The sequence below is a fragment of the Syngnathus scovelli genome, chromosome 13 (assembly GCF_024217435.2).
Source record: "Syngnathus scovelli strain Florida chromosome 13, RoL_Ssco_1.2, whole genome shotgun sequence".
NCBI lineage: Eukaryota > Metazoa > Chordata > Actinopteri > Syngnathiformes > Syngnathidae > Syngnathus > Syngnathus scovelli.
The window spans coordinates 15183529-15205571 of NC_090859.1; the positions used below are offsets into that span (position 1 = coordinate 15183529).

The window sequence follows — 22043 nt, forward strand, 5'->3', positions numbered from 1 at the left end:
GTGCTTAACTGAGTCCGCTCATGTCCCTCCTGGATCTTGTGATGACACGTTCTTATTTATATATTTATTCTTTTTTAGTTTTTTAACCTTGTGTAGTGCACCTATTGAAGTGGCCATGAGGTGTACCTCATGACAGACCACTTTATTAGGGAAAAATCATGGCCAAAGCTTAATTGAAAGTGAAACGTGCCACACCCGCCCTCACCCCCACCTTTTGATTCAAGTGGACCTAATAACAGGCCTCTTTATTAGGGAAATAGCATGGTCAAAGGTCACAGGTGTCAAGCTCTAGTCCTCGAGGCCGCGTTCCAACATGTTTTCCAAGTGACCCTCGTTAAGCGCACCTGCGTGAAAACTTTTAGCTCCTTTCACGTTCTGCAAGAGCTAAAACTTTTCACGCACCTGCACTTAACGAGGGAATCACACGGACACTCCATTAGGCACACCGCCATTTTCAAGTGCACCTAATAACCTAATCTATACTACCAGGTTTGTCTGTAATCGTTCGCAAGTAAGTCACGCCCTTCTCCTCAAATCTAGCCACCAATAGTAGTCACAAAGTCCAGGAGGGACATGAGCGGTCTCAGTTGAGCACTTGATAAGGGATACCAAGCACTTTCCCCGATTGCATTTGTTTCTTTTTTCATTGAAGGGCTGCATGGAAATACAATTCACTCGTATAGCTTTCGGTGCTTTGAATGACCACCCAAAAGAAATTCGAAAATTTTGTGCCAAAGTGGCCGAATGGAATAATATTGGTCTGGGGTACAGGAGAGGGGGGGTTCGAGTCCCGCTCCGTGTAACATTCGGAATTATGTGCAAGACTCGACAGAATACGAGGCAAAGAGTCCTGCTCTGTAATCTATATTATGTGTATCTACTTACACAAAGCCATGTGTGAGATTCGAACTCGGTTCTCCTGAACTCAAGGCAAAAGCTTTAACCACAAGACCATGCCTGGATCTTAGAATGATCCAACAGTTTTGTGTATTTGTAGATCAGTCGACCTGTTCACGTTAACTACATAAGTATTTTTTGAAATTTTCGTGGCAATTTGGCCGAATGGTTTAACACTTGGCCTGGTACTCAGTCGACCAGGGTTCGAGACCGGCTATGGCAAACATTTTCAAATGAAAGAGAACGATGGCCACGATTCGAACCCGCATCGCCCGAACTAATGGCAAAAGCGTGAACCATCAGACCATCTGTGTATCTTACAACGACGTGGCAGTTGTTCTGTATTTGTAGACCAGTGGTGCCATAGACGTTAAATACATAATAAAAATTCGAAAATTTCACGGCAATGTGGCCGAATGGTATAACACTTGGCCTAGTACTCAGTCGACCAGGGTTCGAGACCCGCTAAGGCCAACATTTTCAACTTAAAGAGAGCGATGATCAAGATTCGAACCCGCATCGGCGGAACCAAAGGCAAAAGCTTGAACCACCAGACCATCTGTGTATCTTACAACACCGTGGCATTTTTTCTGTATTTGTAGACCAGTAGTGCCATAGACGTTAAATATAAGTAAAAAAATTCGAAAATTTCACGGCAATGTGGCCGAATGGTATAACACTTGGCCTGGTACTCAGTCGACCAGGGTTCGAGACCCGCAATGCCCAATATTTACACATTAAACAGAGCGTTACCCAAGAGTCGAACCCGAGTCTCCTGAACTCAAGGCAAAACCTTTATCCATTCGGCCACCTCAGACACTATTGCGCTTTCTCGCTTCTTTGTACTGAGGTGTGGCCTTAGACTTTTTACGTCAATGTTTGGATACTCCTACTATCAATACGAACAAACCAGCTGCCGTTTCCAAGCAAGCTCTGGTCGAGCGGTTAACGTCATTGCCTCCGATGCAACAGACCCACGGTTCGAGACCCGACCCTACCTAAGGGTTGCACTTTGCCATTTTCCCTTGCTTCCGCAGACGGCTTCTATTTTTTTTTTCCTCCCCCTTTTGCTTGTTAATGACGTCATCACAAAACGACTATATAAGACGTCACAAAGGCGACAATCGTTCTCTTGCTCATTTCTGACAGCATCACGTCGTGCTGCTCCACCGGCTGCGCAGCGCAGCGCAGCAGCACAATTTTACACAACATGCTGCGTTTCAAAGGTAAGTCTTCACTATTCCTTAACCTTTTAAAACCAACTGCTTTTGCTCTCTTTCAGCGTCAACTTGCACTTTGGACGTGCTTACACCTTGCTACCGTGCAAGCTAAAAAGCGAGCGTTGGCAGAAAACATCTCCGACCTTAATTGCATCAAACGCACTTTTACTGCCCAAGGTAAGACAAAACGTTTGCAGGAATTCACAACAGAATCTAATCAAATTGTCTGTCTACAGGTGCGACTCTTCAAAACGAGCCAGCCTCAAGTAACCTACTTTCTGCTCGAATAATGTGGATTTAATCGACTTCATCTAACTGTCCATTTCTGTCCACAGGTCTGCATCTGCGAAAGAAGACCCAGATTGACTGCAAAAAGGCAAAAAACCCGTTTTTATTCGAAGGACAATTGACTCTCAAGTACTTACCCTTTTTTTTTTTTTTTTTTTTTTTTGTCTGCAGGTTTCAAAATGGCCGGCCGGCTTGCAGACCTGAGAGCCGTCCTACTTCACGAGACGTTTGCAAGTCTACTCTTGCTATCAAACAAGCTCGTATGACTAAAAATGTAAGAAGACTCTGTGGGTTACAACGTTACCTTGTCTTTCAGGCCGACGAACTGCGGTTGGAGAGACGTTCAGAGCTGTTCCTGCCTGCGTTCTCATTGGTGAAACACTCAGTCATACATGAACATACATCGTTTGACCAATTTGTTTCAGCGTGTGCATTCTCTTCCCGTTTTGTCCACCAGGTGGAGCCAAAGGCCGTGGTACCAGTCCGCTGCATGGATTGAAGTCAAAGCGCCAGGTTTGAAACGATTGCAATGACAAAATTGACAAATCAAAGTGCTTGACCAGTTTGTTGTTTCAGGTGGTGCTGGAAACAAGGAGTCATGATCTTCCAGTCCTGGCAGGTGACTAAACTTTGCAAATGTGGCATGGTAAGAACGCTAACCTGCTTTTTCCTTTGTCGCAGTGCAGCGCAGCTTCCAGTAAGAGTGCCGCAAAGACCCTCCCTCCACCTGCTGGGCCAAGGAATTCGCCAAAAATCATGCCAAAGAGAGGTTTCAAGGCTGTTTCCTTTCTCAGTGTTGCAAATCAACTTGCTTGACTGTTTCCGCATGCGTGTGCAGGTGTCAGTCCAGGAGAGGATCTGCAACATTTCAAGAGCTTGGCCTGATTCTCGTCTTCAGCAGAAGGTTCCTGTCTACAGTTAAAAATAAAAATGGTAACCCTAAATGGAGTCAACGTGCCTTGTCTTTACAGGCAGAAGTGGCAAATCCTGGTCCAGAAAGTGAAAAACCTGCCACTTTGCCTCCATTCTGTGAGCTCATTCACCTGCCAGTGAGTGGAGTAGAAAGAAGCACCTGTGGCTCAAGCCAAACTGTAGCAGGCGAGTCACTTTCTCGACTTGGATTTTCCCCCTGTGGTTGTTGCAGGTGAAATGGGACATTCCTGGTATGCTACTTGCTAAAAGTCGACATCTTTTGGGCGGGGCTACCTTCTTGCTGCCTGGAGAGCCCTCTGCTGGTAAGAGAAGGAAAGTACATTTCATTTCAGCCACCATGTTCCAAAATTGCAATGATTGTTCTTTGTGTGTCCAGGGTGGTGCACGATCAAGTACCTGCTTGCAGCGGTGGCCAAGGATCAGAGCACAGCAGCATGCTGGCAACACATCTATTTTTGTTGCGTCCTTGCCTCCAAGTCAACCTGAGAAGTGGACAAAATTTGCACTTAAGGTAATATGCGCATCACTGCACAGTCCTCACGACGAGTTTGTTCCAGGTTTTTTTTTTTGTTTTTCCCCCCGACAGGTCGCAAGGAACAAGAGCACCTTTCTGGTCATGCAGCTCTCAATACTTGATGCCACGAACAACAAATCTTTCCCACTGGTAAGTTTCATGCTAAACTTTTTCCTGCACTAAACGTTGACTTTACTTTTAGGCTTACAGGTTTCTTTTTGTCTTACCTCCAGGCGCAGACTCCTCGTCCCGCTGGCCGACCACCTCACCACTCGTCCCGCTGGCCGACCACCTCACCACTCGTCCCGCTGGCCGACCACCTCACCACTCGTCCCGCTGGCCGACCACCTCACCACTCGTCCCGCTGCCCGACCACCTCACCACTTGGCACCGAGCAGACTGCCGTGCAACTTCTGACTGTTTTGTGGTTGAATGTTTACTCTGCAAAAGAAATAAAGTTTGATTACAATGAACACTTGAACTCTTAACTCTTTATTCTCAACTTTAAAAATATCTTAATTTAAAAAAAACCCAAAAAAAAAAAAAACCCAAAAACCTACAATTTTTTTCCGATTATATTTTTCCTGAATTTTTTTTTTTTTTTTTTTCGGAATTTTTATCCCCATATTTTTTTCCTGAATTTTTTGGGGGAAATGAGGCGGGTCGAAGCTGGCATACTGCTTCATGATTGGCTGAGGGCTCAGAAAGTGGGTGGAGCAATGAGAATGAAGGTCAGAGATTGGTGGAAGAGTGGGCGTGGTTATGCAAATGAGGACCAACGTGATTGGTGGAATATAAAGTGGGCGTGGCCTCATTAATTTCAAGCAATCTGATTGGTCAGACTTGCAAATACTGCTTTCTGATTGGCTGTTGGAAATGTGGGCGTGGCTATGCAAATTTATGCTGCGCTGCGATTGGTCAGACTGAACTTGGGTAGAAGTAGGGGGCGGGGAAAGTGACACTTAGGTTTTTTAAGGCAGTTTTCAGTCTGGAGGTGAGCGTTGTCCTTGTGTCACTGCCATGGACATGGGTTTTTGACTGTTACTCTCCATCTCACATGACTCAAAGTGACAGGAGTCCTGTGAAATGGAGAGTAACAGTGAAAATAACCCATGTCCATGGCAGGGACACAAGGACAACGCTCACCTCAAGACTGAAGACTGCCTTTGAGAACTTCAGTGCCACTGCAGCAACCACCGAGCATGAACATTTTCCAATGAGTGAAGCAAATTTGCTCATAAAAACACTAAGACTTGCATTCCAGTTGATTAATTTATACGACAGAAAAGCAGTTTGAAAACATTTGAGCAGTCAATGTTTGTGTGAGACTAATATAGTTGCACACAAACATTGCCATTGACAGGCCTTGCATGGAAGCAGCTTAAGTGTTTGACGAGCTCAGGTGAGATGTCACTTACTTCTGATGACGCGAGTGCCACTAGGGGGAAGGTGAGCGCATTGAAACAGCTGACATCTCTCACCGAGACAAAAACTAAGTGCCAGCAACTGCATAACATCATCACAGACTTTTGGATGTGTTTTTCAATGACACTGATGCAAACCAAATGAGTCGACTACAAATCAAATATGTATTTCTGACTAACCTGGTTTGCATCAATGTCATTAAAAACACATCTAGAGGTGTTTGATGTTGAAGTCGTGCAGTAGCACAGTGGCACTTGGTTTTTGGCCCAGTCCAGTGAGCAATGTCAGACGTTTGCATGTGCTCACTTTCCCCCTGGTGGCAGGCATTAGAAGTGACATGCAATGAGCACCTCAACCAAGGTTTCAAAGTCCTCAAAATAAAAAGACTCGTTTTATGTGCCAAATGTTCTTTTTATTTAACTATTTCCTTGGCAGCTTTAATGATACACTCTCCTATTTTTTTAACACTTTATTTAATATCACAAACTATCAAAGGACCGAAACAGTAGCAGAATACTCAACTATATAGCATTAGCGCCCTCTGCGGGAAACATGTCGTACTGCACCCACCCCACATAATGTCTTTTGACCACAACTTCTGAAACGAATCGCCGGCCCATCTGCTGTTACCCACTACCTAATTCACCTGGAAACCGTCAAATAACTCAAAGCACGCATTCAATTATCTTTACAAAATAATATTACGTCTCATTTGACTTGGTGATGATCTTCTCTAGTCGCCGAAGGGATAATACTCCAGATAAAAAAAAGAAGGAAACACAACATGCAGTACCTTTCGAAAATATGTTGGCATCTAGATGTTCAGATAGACGAGACGAGCAGCAGCCGACGTGGAGCCTCAACTCTTGTAGTTTGGACATCAGCTTTTGCGTGGTAAACATACAAAACAACATGGCGGTCAAACGCTTTCTCCTAATTAGCGTTTGATCGACAGCTGAGTGGGAGTTGTGGGCGGGCTCGCTGACAAGCCACCTTTGTTGATATTGTTCTTCGATAGCTAGCTAGCGAGCGAGCGAGCGAGCAACAAACAAACTCGAGGAGCTCGTGTCGTAATGATGCTCCTGCATATTGAATGAATGAATCTTTATTTCGAACATGACTTGAGGAGTAAAAAACAAACAATATACATCACTGTTCGAAAAGGAGTAGCAAGAAGCCTAAGCTGATCATGTCCTACCCCGATCCATCACTTAGTTCCAAGTGAGTACATGAAGATTCAAGATGATCGAATTTTTATTCGCCATGTCATGTTTGGGCGTGCCAAACAAGGAATTTGACTTGGGTACATACATCACAGCCTCTGTTCAACATTTCGGTGACTAACAACACTCAGGACATGTGTGAAAAATGACAAATATTCTCAAACATCCCCTGATTTTAAACTTCCAGGAGGGCAAGGAAAAACTCAAAACACCAACTGGGGGAAATGAGAAACTACAAAAAAACAAGAGTTGAACAACAAAAACAGTTTAGAATCCACAAGATGAACAGTAGTCACCTTCATTTCCCTCTTTTTGGTAATTAGACGTTTGCATGTGCTCACCTTCCCCAGAAGCTCACCAAAAGATTAACAGAAGTCACCTTCATTTTCCTCTTTTTGGTTATTAGACGTTTGCGTGTGCTCACCTTCCCCCTGGTGGCAGGCAGGCAGGCATTATGTGCCATTAGAAGTGACATGCAATGAGCACCTCAACCAAGGTTTCAAAGTCTAAGACTCCGTTTATGGGCCAAATGTTCTTTTTGTTAAACAATTTCCTTGACAGCTTTAATGATACACTCTCTTATTTTTAAGACTTGACTTAACATCGAATATCACAAACTATGAAAGGACCGAAACAGTAACAGAATACTCAACTATAGAGCATTAGCGCCCTCTGCGGGAAACATGTTGTACTGCACCCACCCCGCATAATGTCGTTTGACCACAACTTCTGAAACGAATGGCCGGCCCATCTGCTGTTACCCACTACCTAATTCACCTGGAAACCGTCAAATAACTCAAAGCACGCATTCAATTATCTTTACAAAATAATATTACGTCTCATTTGACTTGGTGATGATCTTCTCTAGTCACCGAAGGGATAATACTCCAGATAAAAAAAAAAAAAAGAAGGAAACACAACATGCAGTACCTTTCGAATATATGTTGGCGTCTAGATCACTGGTTCTTAACCTGGGTTCGATCGAACCCTAGGGGTTCGGTGAGTCGGCTTCAGGGGTTCGGCAGAGCTGGTATGTCATTCCCCCCCCCCCCCTTGCCCCTCGACCCGCCCCGTCCGCGGATGGCCGAACACACCGGTAGCAACCCCCAATTTCAAAAATTGTCCGGGATTTTATTCGACTGCCCCACATGTACAGTACATTGTCAATAGAATTGCCACTCCGTTCTATTTCACCCTATACTACCAGGTTTGTCTGTAATCGTTCGCAAATAAGTCACGCCCTTCTCCTCAAATCTAGCCACCAATAGTAGTCACAAAGTCCAGGAGGGACATGAGCGGTCTCAGTTGAGCACTTGATAAGGGATACCAAGCACTTTCCCCGATTGCATTTGTTTCTTTTTTCATTGAAGGGCTGCATGGAAATACAATTCACTCGTATAGCTTTCGGTGCTTTGAATGACCACCCAAAAGAAATTCGAAATTTTTGTGCCAAAGTGGCCGAATGGAATAATATTGGTCTGGGGTACAGGAGAGGGGGGGTTCGAGTCCCGCTCCGTGTAACATTCGGAATTATGTGCAAGACTCGACAGAATACGAGGCAAAGAGTCCTGCTCTGTAATCTATATTATGTGTATCTACTTACACAAAGCCATGTGTGAGATTCGAACTCGGTTCTCCTGAACTCAAGGCAAAAGCTTTAACCACAAGACCATGCCTGGATCTTAGAATGATCCAACAGTTTTGTGTATTTGTAGATCAGTCGACCTGTTCACGTTAACTACATAAGTATTTTTTGAAATTTTCGTGGCAATTTGGCCGAATGGTTTAACACTTGGCCTGGTACTCAGTCGACCAGGGTTCGAGACCGGCTATGGCAAACATTTTCAAATGAAAGAGAACGATGGCCACGATTCGAACCCGCATCGCCCGAACTAATGGCAAAAGCGTGAACCATCAGACCATCTGTGTATCTTACAACGACGTGGCAGTTGTTCTGTATTTGTAGACCAGTGGTGCCATAGACGTTAAATACATAATAAAAATTCGAAAATTTCACGGCAATGTGGCCGAATGGTATAACACTTGGCCTAGTACTCAGTCGACCAGGGTTCGAGACCCGCTAAGGCCAACATTTTCAACTTAAAGAGAGCGATGATCAAGATTCGAACCCGCATCGGCGGAACCAAAGGCAAAAGCTTGAACCACCAGACCATCTGTGTATCTTACAACACCGTGGCATTTTTTCTGTATTTGTAGACCAGTAGTGCCATAGACGTTAAATATAAGTATAAAAATTCGAAAATTTCACGGCAATGTGGCCGAATGGTATAACACTTGGCCTGGTACTCAGTCGACCAGGGTTCGAGACCCGCAATGCCCAATATTTACACATTAAACAGAGCGTTACCCAAGAGTCGAACCCGAGTCTCCTGAACTCAAGGCAAAACCTTTATCCATTCGGCCACCTCAGACACTATTGCGCTTTCTCGCTTCTTTGTACTGAGGTGTGGCCTTAGACTTTTTACGTCAATGTTTGGATACTCCTACTATCAATACGAACAAACCAGCTGCCGTTTCCAAGCAAGCTCTGGTCGAGCGGTTAACGTCATTGCCTCCGATGCAACAGACCCACGGTTCGAGACCCGACCCTACCTAAGGGTTGCACTTTGCCATTTTCCCTTGCTTCCGCAGACGGCTTCTATTTTTTTTTTCCTCCCCCTTTTGCTTGTTAATGACGTCATCACAAAACGACTATATAAGACGTCACAAAGGCGACAATCGTTCTCTTGCTCATTTCTGACAGCATCACGTCGTGCTGCTCCACCGGCTGCGCAGCGCAGCGCAGCAGCACAATTTTACACAACATGCTGCGTTTCAAAGGTAAGTCTTCACTATTCCTTAACCTTTTAAAACCAACTGCTTTTGCTCTCTTTCAGCGTCAACTTGCACTTTGGACGTGCTTACACCTTGCTACCGTGCAAGCTAAAAAGCGAGCGTTGGCAGAAAACATCTCCGACCTTAATTGCATCAAACGCACTTTTACTGCCCAAGGTAAGACAAAACGTTTGCAGGAATTCACAACAGAATCTAATCAAATTGTCTGTCTACAGGTGCGACTCTTCAAAACGAGCCAGCCTCAAGTAACCTACTTTCTGCTCGAATAATGTGGATTTAATCGACTTCATCTAACTGTCCATTTCTGTCCACAGGTCTGCATCTGCGAAAGAAGACCCAGATTGACTGCAAAAAGGCAAAAAACCCGTTTTTATTCGAAGGACAATTGACTCTCAAGTACTTACCCTTTTTTTTTTTTTTTTTTTTTTTTTGTCTGCAGGTTTCAAAATGGCCGGCCGGCTTGCAGACCTGAGAGCCGTCCTACTTCACGAGACGTTTGCAAGTCTACTCTTGCTATCAAACAAGCTCGTATGACTAAAAATGTAAGAAGACTCTGTGGGTTACAACGTTACCTTGTCTTTCAGGCCGACGAACTGCGGTTGGAGAGACGTTCAGAGCTGTTCCTGCCTGCGTTCTCATTGGTGAAACACTCAGTCATACATGAACATACATCGTTTGACCAATTTGTTTCAGCGTGTGCATTCTCTTCCCGTTTTGTCCACCAGGTGGAGCCAAAGGCCGTGGTACCAGTCCGCTGCATGGATTGAAGTCAAAGCGCCAGGTTTGAAACGATTGCAATGACAAAATTGACAAATCAAAGTGCTTGACCAGTTTGTTGTTTCAGGTGGTGCTGGAAACAAGGAGTCATGATCTTCCAGTCCTGGCAGGTGACTAAACTTTGCAAATGTGGCATGGTAAGAACGCTAACCTGCTTTTTCCTTTGTCGCAGTGCAGCGCAGCGCAGCTTCCAGTAAGAGTGCCGCAAAGACCCTCCCTCCACCTGCTGGGCCAAGGAATTCGCCAAAAATCATGCCAAAGAGAGGTTTCAAGGCTGTTTCCTTTCTCAGTGTTGCAAATCAACTTGCTTGACTGTTTCCGCATGCGTGTGCAGGTGTCAGTCCAGGAGAGGATCTGCAACATTTCAAGAGCTTGGCCTGATTCTCGTCTTCAGCAGAAGGTTCCTGTCTACAGTTAAAAATAAAAATGGTAACCCTAAATGGAGTCAACGTGCCTTGTCTTTACAGGCAGAAGTGGCAAATCCTGGTCCAGAAAGTGAAAAACCTGCCACTTTGCCTCCATTCTGTGAGCTCATTCACCTGCCAGTGAGTGGAGTAGAAAGAAGCACCTGTGGCTCAAGCCAAACTGTAGCAGGCGAGTCACTTTCTCGACTTGGATTTTCCCCCTGTGGTTGTTGCAGGTGAAATGGGACATTCCTGGTATGCTACTTGCTAAAAGTCGACATCTTTTGGGCGGGGCTACCTTCTTGCTGCCTGGAGAGCCCTCTGCTGGTAAGAGAAGGAAAGTACATTTCATTTCAGCCACCATGTTCCAAAATTGCAATGATTGTTCTTTGTGTGTCCAGGGTGGTGCACGATCAAGTACCTGCTTGCAGCGGTGGCCAAGGATCAGAGCACAGCAGCATGCTGGCAACACATCTATTTTTGTTGCGTCCTTGCCTCCAAGTCAACCTGAGAAGTGGACAAAATTTGCACTTAAGGTAATATGCGCATCACTGCACAGTCCTCACGACGAGTTTGTTCCAGGTTTTTTTTTTTGTTTTTCCCCCCGACAGGTCGCAAGGAACAAGAGCACCTTTCTGGTCATGCAGCTCTCAATACTTGATGCCACGAACAACAAATCTTTCCCACTGGTAAGTTTCATGCTAAACTTTTTCCTGCACTAAACGTTGACTTTACTTTTAGGCTTACAGGTTTCTTTTTGTCTTACCTCCAGGCGCAGACTCCTCGTCCCGCTGGCCGACCACCTCACCACTCGTCCCGCTGGCCGACCACCTCACCACTCGTCCCGCTGGCCGACCACCTCACCACTCGTCCCGCTGGCCGACCACCTCACCACTCGTCCCGCTGGCCGACCACCTCACCACTCGTCCCGCTGCCCGACCACCTCACCACTTGGCACCGAGCAGACTGCCGTGCAACTTCTGACTGTTTTGTGGTTGAATGTTTACTCTGCAAAAGAAATAAAGTTTGATTACAATGAACACTTGAACTCTTAACTCTTTATTCTCAACTTTAAAAATATCTTAATTTAAAAAAAACCCCAAAAAAAAAAAAAAAACCCAAAAACCTACAATTTTTTTCCGATTATATTTTTCCTGAATTTTTTTTTTTTTTTTTTTCGGAATTTTTATCCCCATATTTTTTTCCTGAATTTTTTGGGGGAAATGAGGCGGGTCGAAGCTGGCATACTGCTTCATGATTGGCTGAGGGCTCAGAAAGTGGGTGGAGCAATGAGAATGAAGGTCAGAGATTGGTGGAAGAGTGGGCGTGGTTATGCAAATGAGGACCAACGTGATTGGTGGAATATAAAGTGGGCGTGGCCTCATTAATTTCAAGCAATCTGATTGGTCAGACTTGCAAATACTGCTTTCTGATTGGCTGTTGGAAATGTGGGCGTGGCTATGCAAATTTATGCTGCGCTGCGATTGGTCAGACTGAACTTGGGTAGAAGTAGGGGGCGGGGAAAGTGACACTTAGGTTTTTTAAGGCAGTTTTCAGTCTGGAGGTGAGCGTTGTCCTTGTGTCACTGCCATGGACATGGGTTTTTGACTGTTACTCTCCATCTCACATGACTCAAAGTGACAGGAGTCCTGTGAAATGGAGAGTAACAGTGAAAATAACCCATGTCCATGGCAGGGACACAAGGACAACGCTCACCTCAAGACTGAAGACTGCCTTTGAGAACTTCAGTGCCACTGCAGCAACCACCGAGCATGAACATTTTCCAATGAGTGAAGCAAATTTGCTCATAAAAACACTAAGACTTGCATTCCAGTTGATTAATTTATACGACAGAAAAGCAGTTTGAAAACATTTGAGCAGTCAATGTTTGTGTGAGACTAATATAGTTGCACACAAACATTGCCATTGACAGGCCTTGCATGGAAGCAGCTTAAGTGTTTGACGAGCTCAGGTGAGATGTCACTTACTTCTGATGACGCGAGTGCCACTAGGGGGAAGGTGAGCGCATTGAAACAGCTGACATCTCTCACCGAGACAAAAACTAAGTGCCAGCAACTGCATAACATCATCACAGACTTTTGGATGTGTTTTTCAATGACACTGATGCAAACCAAATGAGTCGACTACAAATCAAATATGTATTTCTGACTAACCTGGTTTGCATCAATGTCATTAAAAACACATCTAGAGGTGTTTGATGTTGAAGTCGTGCAGTAGCACAGTGGCACTTGGTTTTTGGCCCAGTCCAGTGAGCAATGTCAGACGTTTGCATGTGCTCACTTTCCCCCTGGTGGCAGGCATTAGAAGTGACATGCAATGAGCACCTCAACCAAGGTTTCAAAGTCCTCAAAATAAAAAGACTCGTTTTATGTGCCAAATGTTCTTTTTATTTAACTATTTCCTTGGCAGCTTTAATGATACACTCTCCTATTTTTTTAACACTTTATTTAATATCACAAACTATCAAAGGACCGAAACAGTAGCAGAATACTCAACTATATAGCATTAGCGCCCTCTGCGGGAAACATGTCGTACTGCACCCACCCCACATAATGTCTTTTGACCACAACTTCTGAAACGAATCGCCGGCCCATCTGCTGTTACCCACTACCTAATTCACCTGGAAACCGTCAAATAACTCAAAGCACGCATTCAATTATCTTTACAAAATAATATTACGTCTCATTTGACTTGGTGATGATCTTCTCTAGTCGCCGAAGGGATAATACTCCAGATAAAAAAAAGAAGGAAACACAACATGCAGTACCTTTCGAAAATATGTTGGCATCTAGATGTTCAGATAGACGAGACGAGCAGCAGCCGACGTGGAGCCTCAACTCTTGTAGTTTGGACATCAGCTTTTGCGTGGTAAACATACAAAACAACATGGCGGTCAAACGCTTTCTCCTAATTAGCGTTTGATCGACAGCTGAGTGGGAGTTGTGGGCGGGCTCGCTGACAAGCCACCTTTGTTGATATTGTTCTTCGATAGCTAGCTAGCGAGCGAGCGAGCGAGCAACAAACAAACTCGAGGAGCTCGTGTCGTAATGATGCTCCTGCATATTGAATGAATGAATCTTTATTTCGAACATGACTTGAGGAGTAAAAAACAAACAATATACATCACTGTTCGAAAAGGAGTAGCAAGAAGCCTAAGCTGATCATGTCCTACCCCGATCCATCACTTAGTTCCAAGTGAGTACATGAAGATTCAAGATGATCGAATTTTTATTCGCCATGTCATGTTTGGGCGTGCCAAACAAGGAATTTGACTTGGGTACATACATCACAGCCTCTGTTCAACATTTCGGTGACTAACAACACTCAGGACATGTGTGAAAAATGACAAATATTCTCAAACATCCCCTGATTTTAAACTTCCAGGAGGGCAAGGAAAAACTCAAAACACCAACTGGGGGAAATGAGAAACTACAAAAAAACAAGAGTTGAACAACAAAAACAGTTTAGAATCCACAAGATGAACAGTAGTCACCTTCATTTCCCTCTTTTTGGTAATTAGACGTTTGCATGTGCTCACCTTCCCCAGAAGCTCACCAAAAGATTAACAGAAGTCACCTTCATTTTCCTCTTTTTGGTTATTAGACGTTTGCGTGTGCTCACCTTCCCCCTGGTGGCAGGCAGGCAGGCATTATGTGCCATTAGAAGTGACATGCAATGAGCACCTCAACCAAGGTTTCAAAGTCTAAGACTCCGTTTATGGGCCAAATGTTCTTTTTGTTAAACAATTTCCTTGACAGCTTTAATGATACACTCTCTTATTTTTAAGACTTGACTTAACATCGAATATCACAAACTATGAAAGGACCGAAACAGTAACAGAATACTCAACTATAGAGCATTAGCGCCCTCTGCGGGAAACATGTTGTACTGCACCCACCCCGCATAATGTCGTTTGACCACAACTTCTGAAACGAATGGCCGGCCCATCTGCTGTTACCCACTACCTAATTCACCTGGAAACCGTCAAATAACTCAAAGCACGCATTCAATTATCTTTACAAAATAATATTACGTCTCATTTGACTTGGTGATGATCTTCTCTAGTCACCGAAGGGATAATACTCCAGATAAAAAAAAAAAAAAGAAGGAAACACAACATGCAGTACCTTTCGAATATATGTTGGCGTCTAGATCACTGGTTCTTAACCTGGGTTCGATCGAACCCTAGGGGTTCGGTGAGTCGGCTTCAGGGGTTCGGCAGAGCTGGTATGTCATTCCCCCCCCCCCCCTTGCCCCTCGACCCGCCCCGTCCGCGGATGGCCGAACACACCGGTAGCAACCCCCAATTTCAAAAATTGTCCGGGATTTTATTCGACTGCCCCACATGTACAGTACATTGTCAATAGAATTGCCACTCCGTTCTATTTCACCCTATACTACCAGGTTTGTCTGTAATCGTTCGCAAATAAGTCACGCCCTTCTCCTCAAATCTAGCCACCAATAGTAGTCACAAAGTCCAGGAGGGACATGAGCGGTCTCAGTTGAGCACTTGATAAGGGATACCAAGCACTTTCCCCGATTGCATTTGTTTCTTTTTTCATTGAAGGGCTGCATGGAAATACAATTCACTCGTATAGCTTTCGGTGCTTTGAATGACCACCCAAAAGAAATTCGAAATTTTTGTGCCAAAGTGGCCGAATGGAATAATATTGGTCTGGGGTACAGGAGAGGGGGGGTTCGAGTCCCGCTCCGTGTAACATTCGGAATTATGTGCAAGACTCGACAGAATACGAGGCAAAGAGTCCTGCTCTGTAATCTATATTATGTGTATCTACTTACACAAAGCCATGTGTGAGATTCGAACTCGGTTCTCCTGAACTCAAGGCAAAAGCTTTAACCACAAGACCATGCCTGGATCTTAGAATGATCCAACAGTTTTGTGTATTTGTAGATCAGTCGACCTGTTCACGTTAACTACATAAGTATTTTTTGAAATTTTCGTGGCAATTTGGCCGAATGGTTTAACACTTGGCCTGGTACTCAGTCGACCAGGGTTCGAGACCGGCTATGGCAAACATTTTCAAATGAAAGAGAACGATGGCCACGATTCGAACCCGCATCGCCCGAACTAATGGCAAAAGCGTGAACCATCAGACCATCTGTGTATCTTACAACGACGTGGCAGTTGTTCTGTATTTGTAGACCAGTGGTGCCATAGACGTTAAATACATAATAAAAATTCGAAAATTTCACGGCAATGTGGCCGAATGGTATAACACTTGGCCTAGTACTCAGTCGACCAGGGTTCGAGACCCGCTAAGGCCAACATTTTCAACTTAAAGAGAGCGATGATCAAGATTCGAACCCGCATCGGCGGAACCAAAGGCAAAAGCTTGAACCACCAGACCATCTGTGTATCTTACAACACCGTGGCATTTTTTCTGTATTTGTAGACCAGTAGTGCCATAGACGTTAAATATAAGTATAAAAATTCGAAAATTTCACGGCAATGTGGCCGAATGGTATAACACTTGGCCTGGTACTCAGTCGACCAGGGTTCGAGACCCGCAATGCCCAATATTTACACATTAAACAGAGCGTTACCCAAGAGTCGAACCCGAGTCTCCTGAACTCAAGGCAAAACCTTTATCCATTCGGCCACCTCAGACACTATTGCGCTTTCTCGCTTCTTTGTACTGAGGTGTGGCCTTAGACTTTTTACGTCAATGTTTGGATACTCCTACTATCAATACGAACAAACCAGCTGCCGTTTCCAAGCAAGCTCTGGTCGAGCGGTTAACGTCATTGCCTCCGATGCAACAGACCCACGGTTCGAGACCCGACCCTACCTAAGGGTTGCACTTTGCCATTTTCCCTTGCTTCCGCAGACGGCTTCTATTTTTTTTTTCCTCCCCCTTTTGCTTGTTAATGACGTCATCACAAAACGACTATATAAGACGTCACAAAGGCGACAATCGTTCTCTTGCTCATTTCTGACAGCATCACGTCGTGCTGCTCCACCGGCTGCGCAGCGCAGCGCAGCAGCACAATTTTACACAACATGCTGCGTTTCAAAGGTAAGTCTTCACTATTCCTTAACCTTTTAAAACCAACTGCTTTTGCTCTCTTTCAGCGTCAACTTGCACTTTGGACGTGCTTACACCTTGCTACCGTGCAAGCTAAAAAGCGAGCGTTGGCAGAAAACATCTCCGACCTTAATTGCATCAAACGCACTTTTACTGCCCAAGGTAAGACAAAACGTTTGCAGGAATTCACAACAGAATCTAATCAAATTGTCTGTCTACAGGTGCGACTCTTCAAAACGAGCCAGCCTCAAGTAACCTACTTTCTGCTCGAATAATGTGGATTTAATCGACTTCATCTAACTGTCCATTTCTGTCCACAGGTCTGCATCTGCGAAAGAAGACCCAGATTGACTGCAAAAAGGCAAAAAACCCGTTTTTATTCGAAGGACAATTGACTCTCAAGTACTTACCCTTTTTTTTTTTTTTTTTTTTTTTTGTCTGCAGGTTTCAAAATGGCCGGCCGGCTTGCAGACCTGAGAGCCGTCCTACTTCACGAGACGTTTGCAAGTCTACTCTTGCTATCAAACAAGCTCGTATGACTAAAAATGTAAGAAGACTCTGTGGGTTACAACGTTACCTTGTCTTTCAGGCCGACGAACTGCGGTTGGAGAGACGTTCAGAGCTGTTCCTGCCTGCGTTCTCATTGGTGAAACACTCAGTCATACATGAACATACATCGTTTGACCAATTTGTTTCAGCGTGTGCATTCTCTTCCCGTTTTGTCCACCAGGTGGAGCCAAAGGCCGTGGTACCAGTCCGCTGCATGGATTGAAGTCAAAGCGCCAGGTTTGAAACGATTGCAATGACAAAATTGACAAATCAAAGTGCTTGACCAGTTTGTTGTTTCAGGTGGTGCTGGAAACAAGGAGTCATGATCTTCCAGTCCTGGCAGGTGACTAAACTTTGCAAATGTGGCATGGTAAGAACGCTAACCTGCTTTTTCCTTTGTCGCAGTGCAGCGCAGCGCAGCTTCCAGTAAGAGTGCCGCAAAGACCCTCCCTCCACCTGCTGGGCCAAGGAATTCGCCAAAAATCATGCCAAAGAGAGGTTTCAAGGCTGTTTCCTTTCTCAGTGTTGCAAATCAACTTGCTTGACTGTTTCCGCATGCGTGTGCAGGTGTCAGTCCAGGAGAGGATCTGCAACATTTCAAGAGCTTGGCCTGATTCTCGTCTTCAGCAGAAGGTTCCTGTCTACAGTTAAAAATAAAAATGGTAACCCTAAATGGAGTCAACGTGCCTTGTCTTTACAGGCAGAAGTGGCAAATCCTGGTCCAGAAAGTGAAAAACCTGCCACTTTGCCTCCATTCTGTGAGCTCATTCACCTGCCAGTGAGTGGAGTAGAAAGAAGCACCTGTGGCTCAAGCCAAACTGTAGCAGGCGAGTCACTTTCTCGACTTGGATTTTCCCCCTGTGGTTGTTGCAGGTGAAATGGGACATTCCTGGTATGCTACTTGCTAAAAGTCGACATCTTTTGGGCGGGGCTACCTTCTTGCTGCCTGGAGAGCCCTCTGCTGGTAAGAGAAGGAAAGTACATTTCATTTCAGCCACCATGTTCCAAAATTGCAATGATTGTTCTTTGTGTGTCCAGGGTGGTGCACGATCAAGTACCTGCTTGCAGCGGTGGCCAAGGATCAGAGCACAGCAGCATGCTGGCAACACATCTATTTTTGTTGCGTCCTTGCCTCCAAGTCAACCTGAGAAGTGGACAAAATTTGCACTTAAGGTAATATGCGCATCACTGCACAGTCCTCACGACGAGTTTGTTCCAGGTTTTTTTTTTTGTTTTTCCCCCCGACAGGTCGCAAGGAACAAGAGCACCTTTCTGGTCATGCAGCTCTCAATACTTGATGCCACGAACAACAAATCTTTCCCACTGGTAAGTTTCATGCTAAACTTTTTCCTGCACTAAACGTTGACTTTACTTTTAGGCTTACAGGTTTCTTTTTGTCTTACCTCCAGGCGCAGACTCCTCGTCCCGCTGGCCGACCACCTCACCACTCGTCCCGCTGGCCGACCACCTCACCACTCGTCCCGCTGGCCGACCACCTCACCACTCGTCCCGCTGGCCGACCACCTCACCACTCGTCCCGCTGGCCGACCACCTCACCACTCGTCCCGCTGCCCGACCACCTCACCACTTGGCACCGAGCAGACTGCCGTGCAACTTCTGACTGTTTTGTGGTTGAATGTTTACTCTGCAAAAGAAATAAAGTTTGATTACAATGAACACTTGAACTCTTAACTCTTTATTCTCAACTTTAAAAATATCTTAATTTAAAAAAAACCAAAAAAAAAAAAAAAACCCAAAAACCTACAATTTTTTTCCGATTATATTTTTCCTGAATTTTTTTTTTTTTTTTTTTCGGAATTTTTATCCCCATATTTTTTTCCTGAATTTTTTGGGGGAAATGAGGCGGGTCGAAGCTGGCATACTGCTTCATGATTGGCTGAGGGCTCAGAAAGTGGGTGGAGCAATGAGAATGAAGGTCAGAGATTGGTGGAAGAGTGGGCGTGGTTATGCAAATGAGGACCAACGTGATTGGTGGAATATAAAGTGGGCGTGGCCTCATTAATTTCAAGCAATCTGATTGGTCAGACTTGCAAATACTGCTTTCTGATTGGCTGTTGGAAATGTGGGCGTGGCTATGCAAATTTATGCTGCGCTGCGATTGGTCAGACTGAACTTGGGTAGAAGTAGGGGGCGGGGAAAGTGACACTTAGGTTTTTTAAGGCAGTTTTCAGTCTGGAGGTGAGCGTTGTCCTTGTGTCACTGCCATGGACATGGGTTTTTGACTGTTACTCTCCATCTCACATGACTCAAAGTGACAGGAGTCCTGTGAAATGGAGAGTAACAGTGAAAATAACCCATGTCCATGGCAGGGACACAAGGACAACGCTCACCTCAAGACTGAAGACTGCCTTTGAGAACTTCAGTGCCACTGCAGCAACCACCGAGCATGAACATTTTCCAATGAGTGAAGCAAATTTGCTCATAAAAACACTAAGACTTGCATTCCAGTTGATTAATTTATACGACAGAAAAGCAGTTTGAAAACATTTGAGCAGTCAATGTTTGTGTGAGACTAATATAGTTGCACACAAACATTGCCATTGACAGGCCTTGCATGGAAGCAGCTTAAGTGTTTGACGAGCTCAGGTGAGATGTCACTTACTTCTGATGACGCGAGTGCCACTAGGGGGAAGGTGAGCGCATTGAAACAGCTGACATCTCTCACCGAGACAAAAACTAAGTGCCAGCAACTGCATAACATCATCACAGACTTTTGGATGTGTTTTTCAATGACACTGATGCAAACCAAATGAGTCGACTACAAATCAAATATGTATTTCTGACTAACCTGGTTTGCATCAATGTCATTAAAAACACATCTAGAGGTGTTTGATGTTGAAGTCGTGCAGTAGCACAGTGGCACTTGGTTTTTGGCCCAGTCCAGTGAGCAATGTCAGACGTTTGCATGTGCTCACTTTCCCCCTGGTGGCAGGCATTAGAAGTGACATGCAATGAGCACCTCAACCAAGGTTTCAAAGTCCTCAAAATAAAAAGACTCGTTTTATGTGCCAAATGTTCTTTTTATTTAACTATTTCCTTGGCAGCTTTAATGATACACTCTCCTATTTTTTTAACACTTTATTTAATATCACAAACTATCAAAGGACCGAAACAGTAGCAGAATACTCAACTATATAGCATTAGCGCCCTCTGCGGGAAACATGTCGTACTGCACCCACCCCACATAATGTCTTTTGACCACAACTTCTGAAACGAATCGCCGGCCCATCTGCTGTTACCCACTACCTAATTCACCTGGAAACCGTCAAATAACTCAAAGCACGCATTCAATTATCTTTACAAAATAATATTACGTCTCATTTGACTTGGTGATGATCTTCTCTAGTCGCCGAAGGGATAATACTCCAGATAAAAAAAAGAAGGAAACACAACATGCAGTACCTTTCGAAAATATGTTGGCATCTAGATGTTCAGATAGACGAGACGAGCAGCAGCCGACGTGGAGCCTCAACTCTTGTAGTTTGGACATCAGCTTTTGCGTGGTAAACATACAAAACAACATGGCGGTCAAACGCTTTCTCCTAATTAGCGTTTGATCGACAGCTGAGTGGGAGTTGTGGGCGGGCTCGCTGACAAGCCACCTTTGTTGATATTGTTCTTCGATAGCGAGCGAGCGAGCGAGCGAGCGAGCAACAAACAAACTCGAGGAGCTCGTGTCGTAATGATGCTCCTGCATATTGAATGAATGAATCTTTATTTCGAACATGACTTGAGGAGTAAAAAACAAACAATATACATCACTGTTCGAAAAGGAGTAGCAAGAAGCCTAAGCTGATCATGTCCTACCCCGATCCATCACTTAGTTCCAAGTGAGTACATGAAGATTCAAGATGATCGAATTTTTATTCGCCATGTCATGTTTGGGCGTGCCAAACAAGGAATTTGACTTGGGTACATACATCACAGCCTCTGTTCAACATTTCGGTGACTAACAACACTCAGGACATGTGTGAAAAATGACAAATATTCTCAAACATCCCCTGATTTTAAACTTCCAGGAGGGCAAGGAAAAACTCAAAACACCAACTGGGGGAAATGAGAAACTACAAAAAAACAAGAGTTGAACAACAAAAACAGTTTAGAATCCACAAGATGAACAGTAGTCACCTTCATTTCCCTCTTTTTGGTAATTAGACGTTTGCATGTGCTCACCTTCCCCAGAAGCTCACCAAAAGATTAACAGAAGTCACCTTCATTTTCCTCTTTTTGGTTATTAGACGTTTGCGTGTGCTCACCTTCCCCCTGGTGGCAGGCAGGCAGGCATTATGTGCCATTAGAAGTGACATGCAATGAGCACCTCAACCAAGGTTTCAAAGTCTAAGACTCCGTTTATGGGCCAAATGTTCTTTTTGTTAAACAATTTCCTTGACAGCTTTAATGATACACTCTCTTATTTTTAAGACTTGACTTAACATCGAATATCACAAACTATGAAAGGACCGAAACAGTAACAGAATACTCAACTATAGAGCATTAGCGCCCTCTGCGGGAAACATGTTGTACTGCACCCACCCCGCATAATGTCGTTTGACCACAACTTCTGAAACGAATGGCCGGCCCATCTGCTGTTACCCACTACCTAATTCACCTGGAAACCGTCAAATAACTCAAAGCACGCATTCAATTATCTTTACAAAATAATATTACGTCTCATTTGACTTGGTGATGATCTTCTCTAGTCACCGAAGGGATAATACTCCAGATAAAAAAAAAAAAAAGAAGGAAACACAACATGCAGTACCTTTCGAATATATGTTGGCGTCTAGATCACTGGTTCTTAACCTGGGTTCGATCGAACCCTAGGGGTTCGGTGAGTCGGCTTCAGGGGTTCGGCAGAGCTGGTATGT

General features: G+C 44.5%; 1 protein-coding gene across 1 annotated transcript; it reads left to right on the plus strand.

The window, feature by feature from the left end:
• Positions 1–1394: 1394 nt before the first annotated feature.
• On the plus strand, positions 1395–4325 carry LOC137840881 (uncharacterized). Its single transcript, XM_068652840.1, has 16 exons — positions 1395–1460; positions 2047–2123; positions 2180–2294; positions 2354–2383; positions 2453–2493; positions 2577–2635; positions 2722–2778; positions 2863–2918; positions 2982–3024; positions 3092–3174; positions 3244–3309; positions 3377–3454; positions 3550–3640; positions 3715–3849; positions 3925–4002; positions 4086–4325. The coding sequence occupies exons 1-14, from the start codon at positions 1395–1397 to the stop codon at positions 3822–3824; spliced, it is 972 nt and encodes a 323-aa protein (XP_068508941.1). The 3' UTR covers positions 3825–3849; positions 3925–4002; positions 4086–4325.
• Positions 4326–22043: the final 17718 nt, after the last annotated feature.

Excerpts from the sequence above, each read along its gene's own strand:
- LOC137840881 (XM_068652840.1), top strand. The coding sequence starts at position 1,395 with ATGATCAAGATTCGAACCCGCATCGGCGGAACCAAAGGCAAAAGCTTG. Across the intron at positions 1,461-2,046 it reads TGAACCACCAGACCATCTGT|CATCACGTCGTGCTGCTCCA; the intron begins GTATCTTACAAC and ends CATTTCTGACAG. Across the intron at positions 2,779-2,862 it reads TCCTGCCTGCGTTCTCATTG|GTGGAGCCAAAGGCCGTGGT; the intron begins GTGAAACACTCA and ends TTTGTCCACCAG.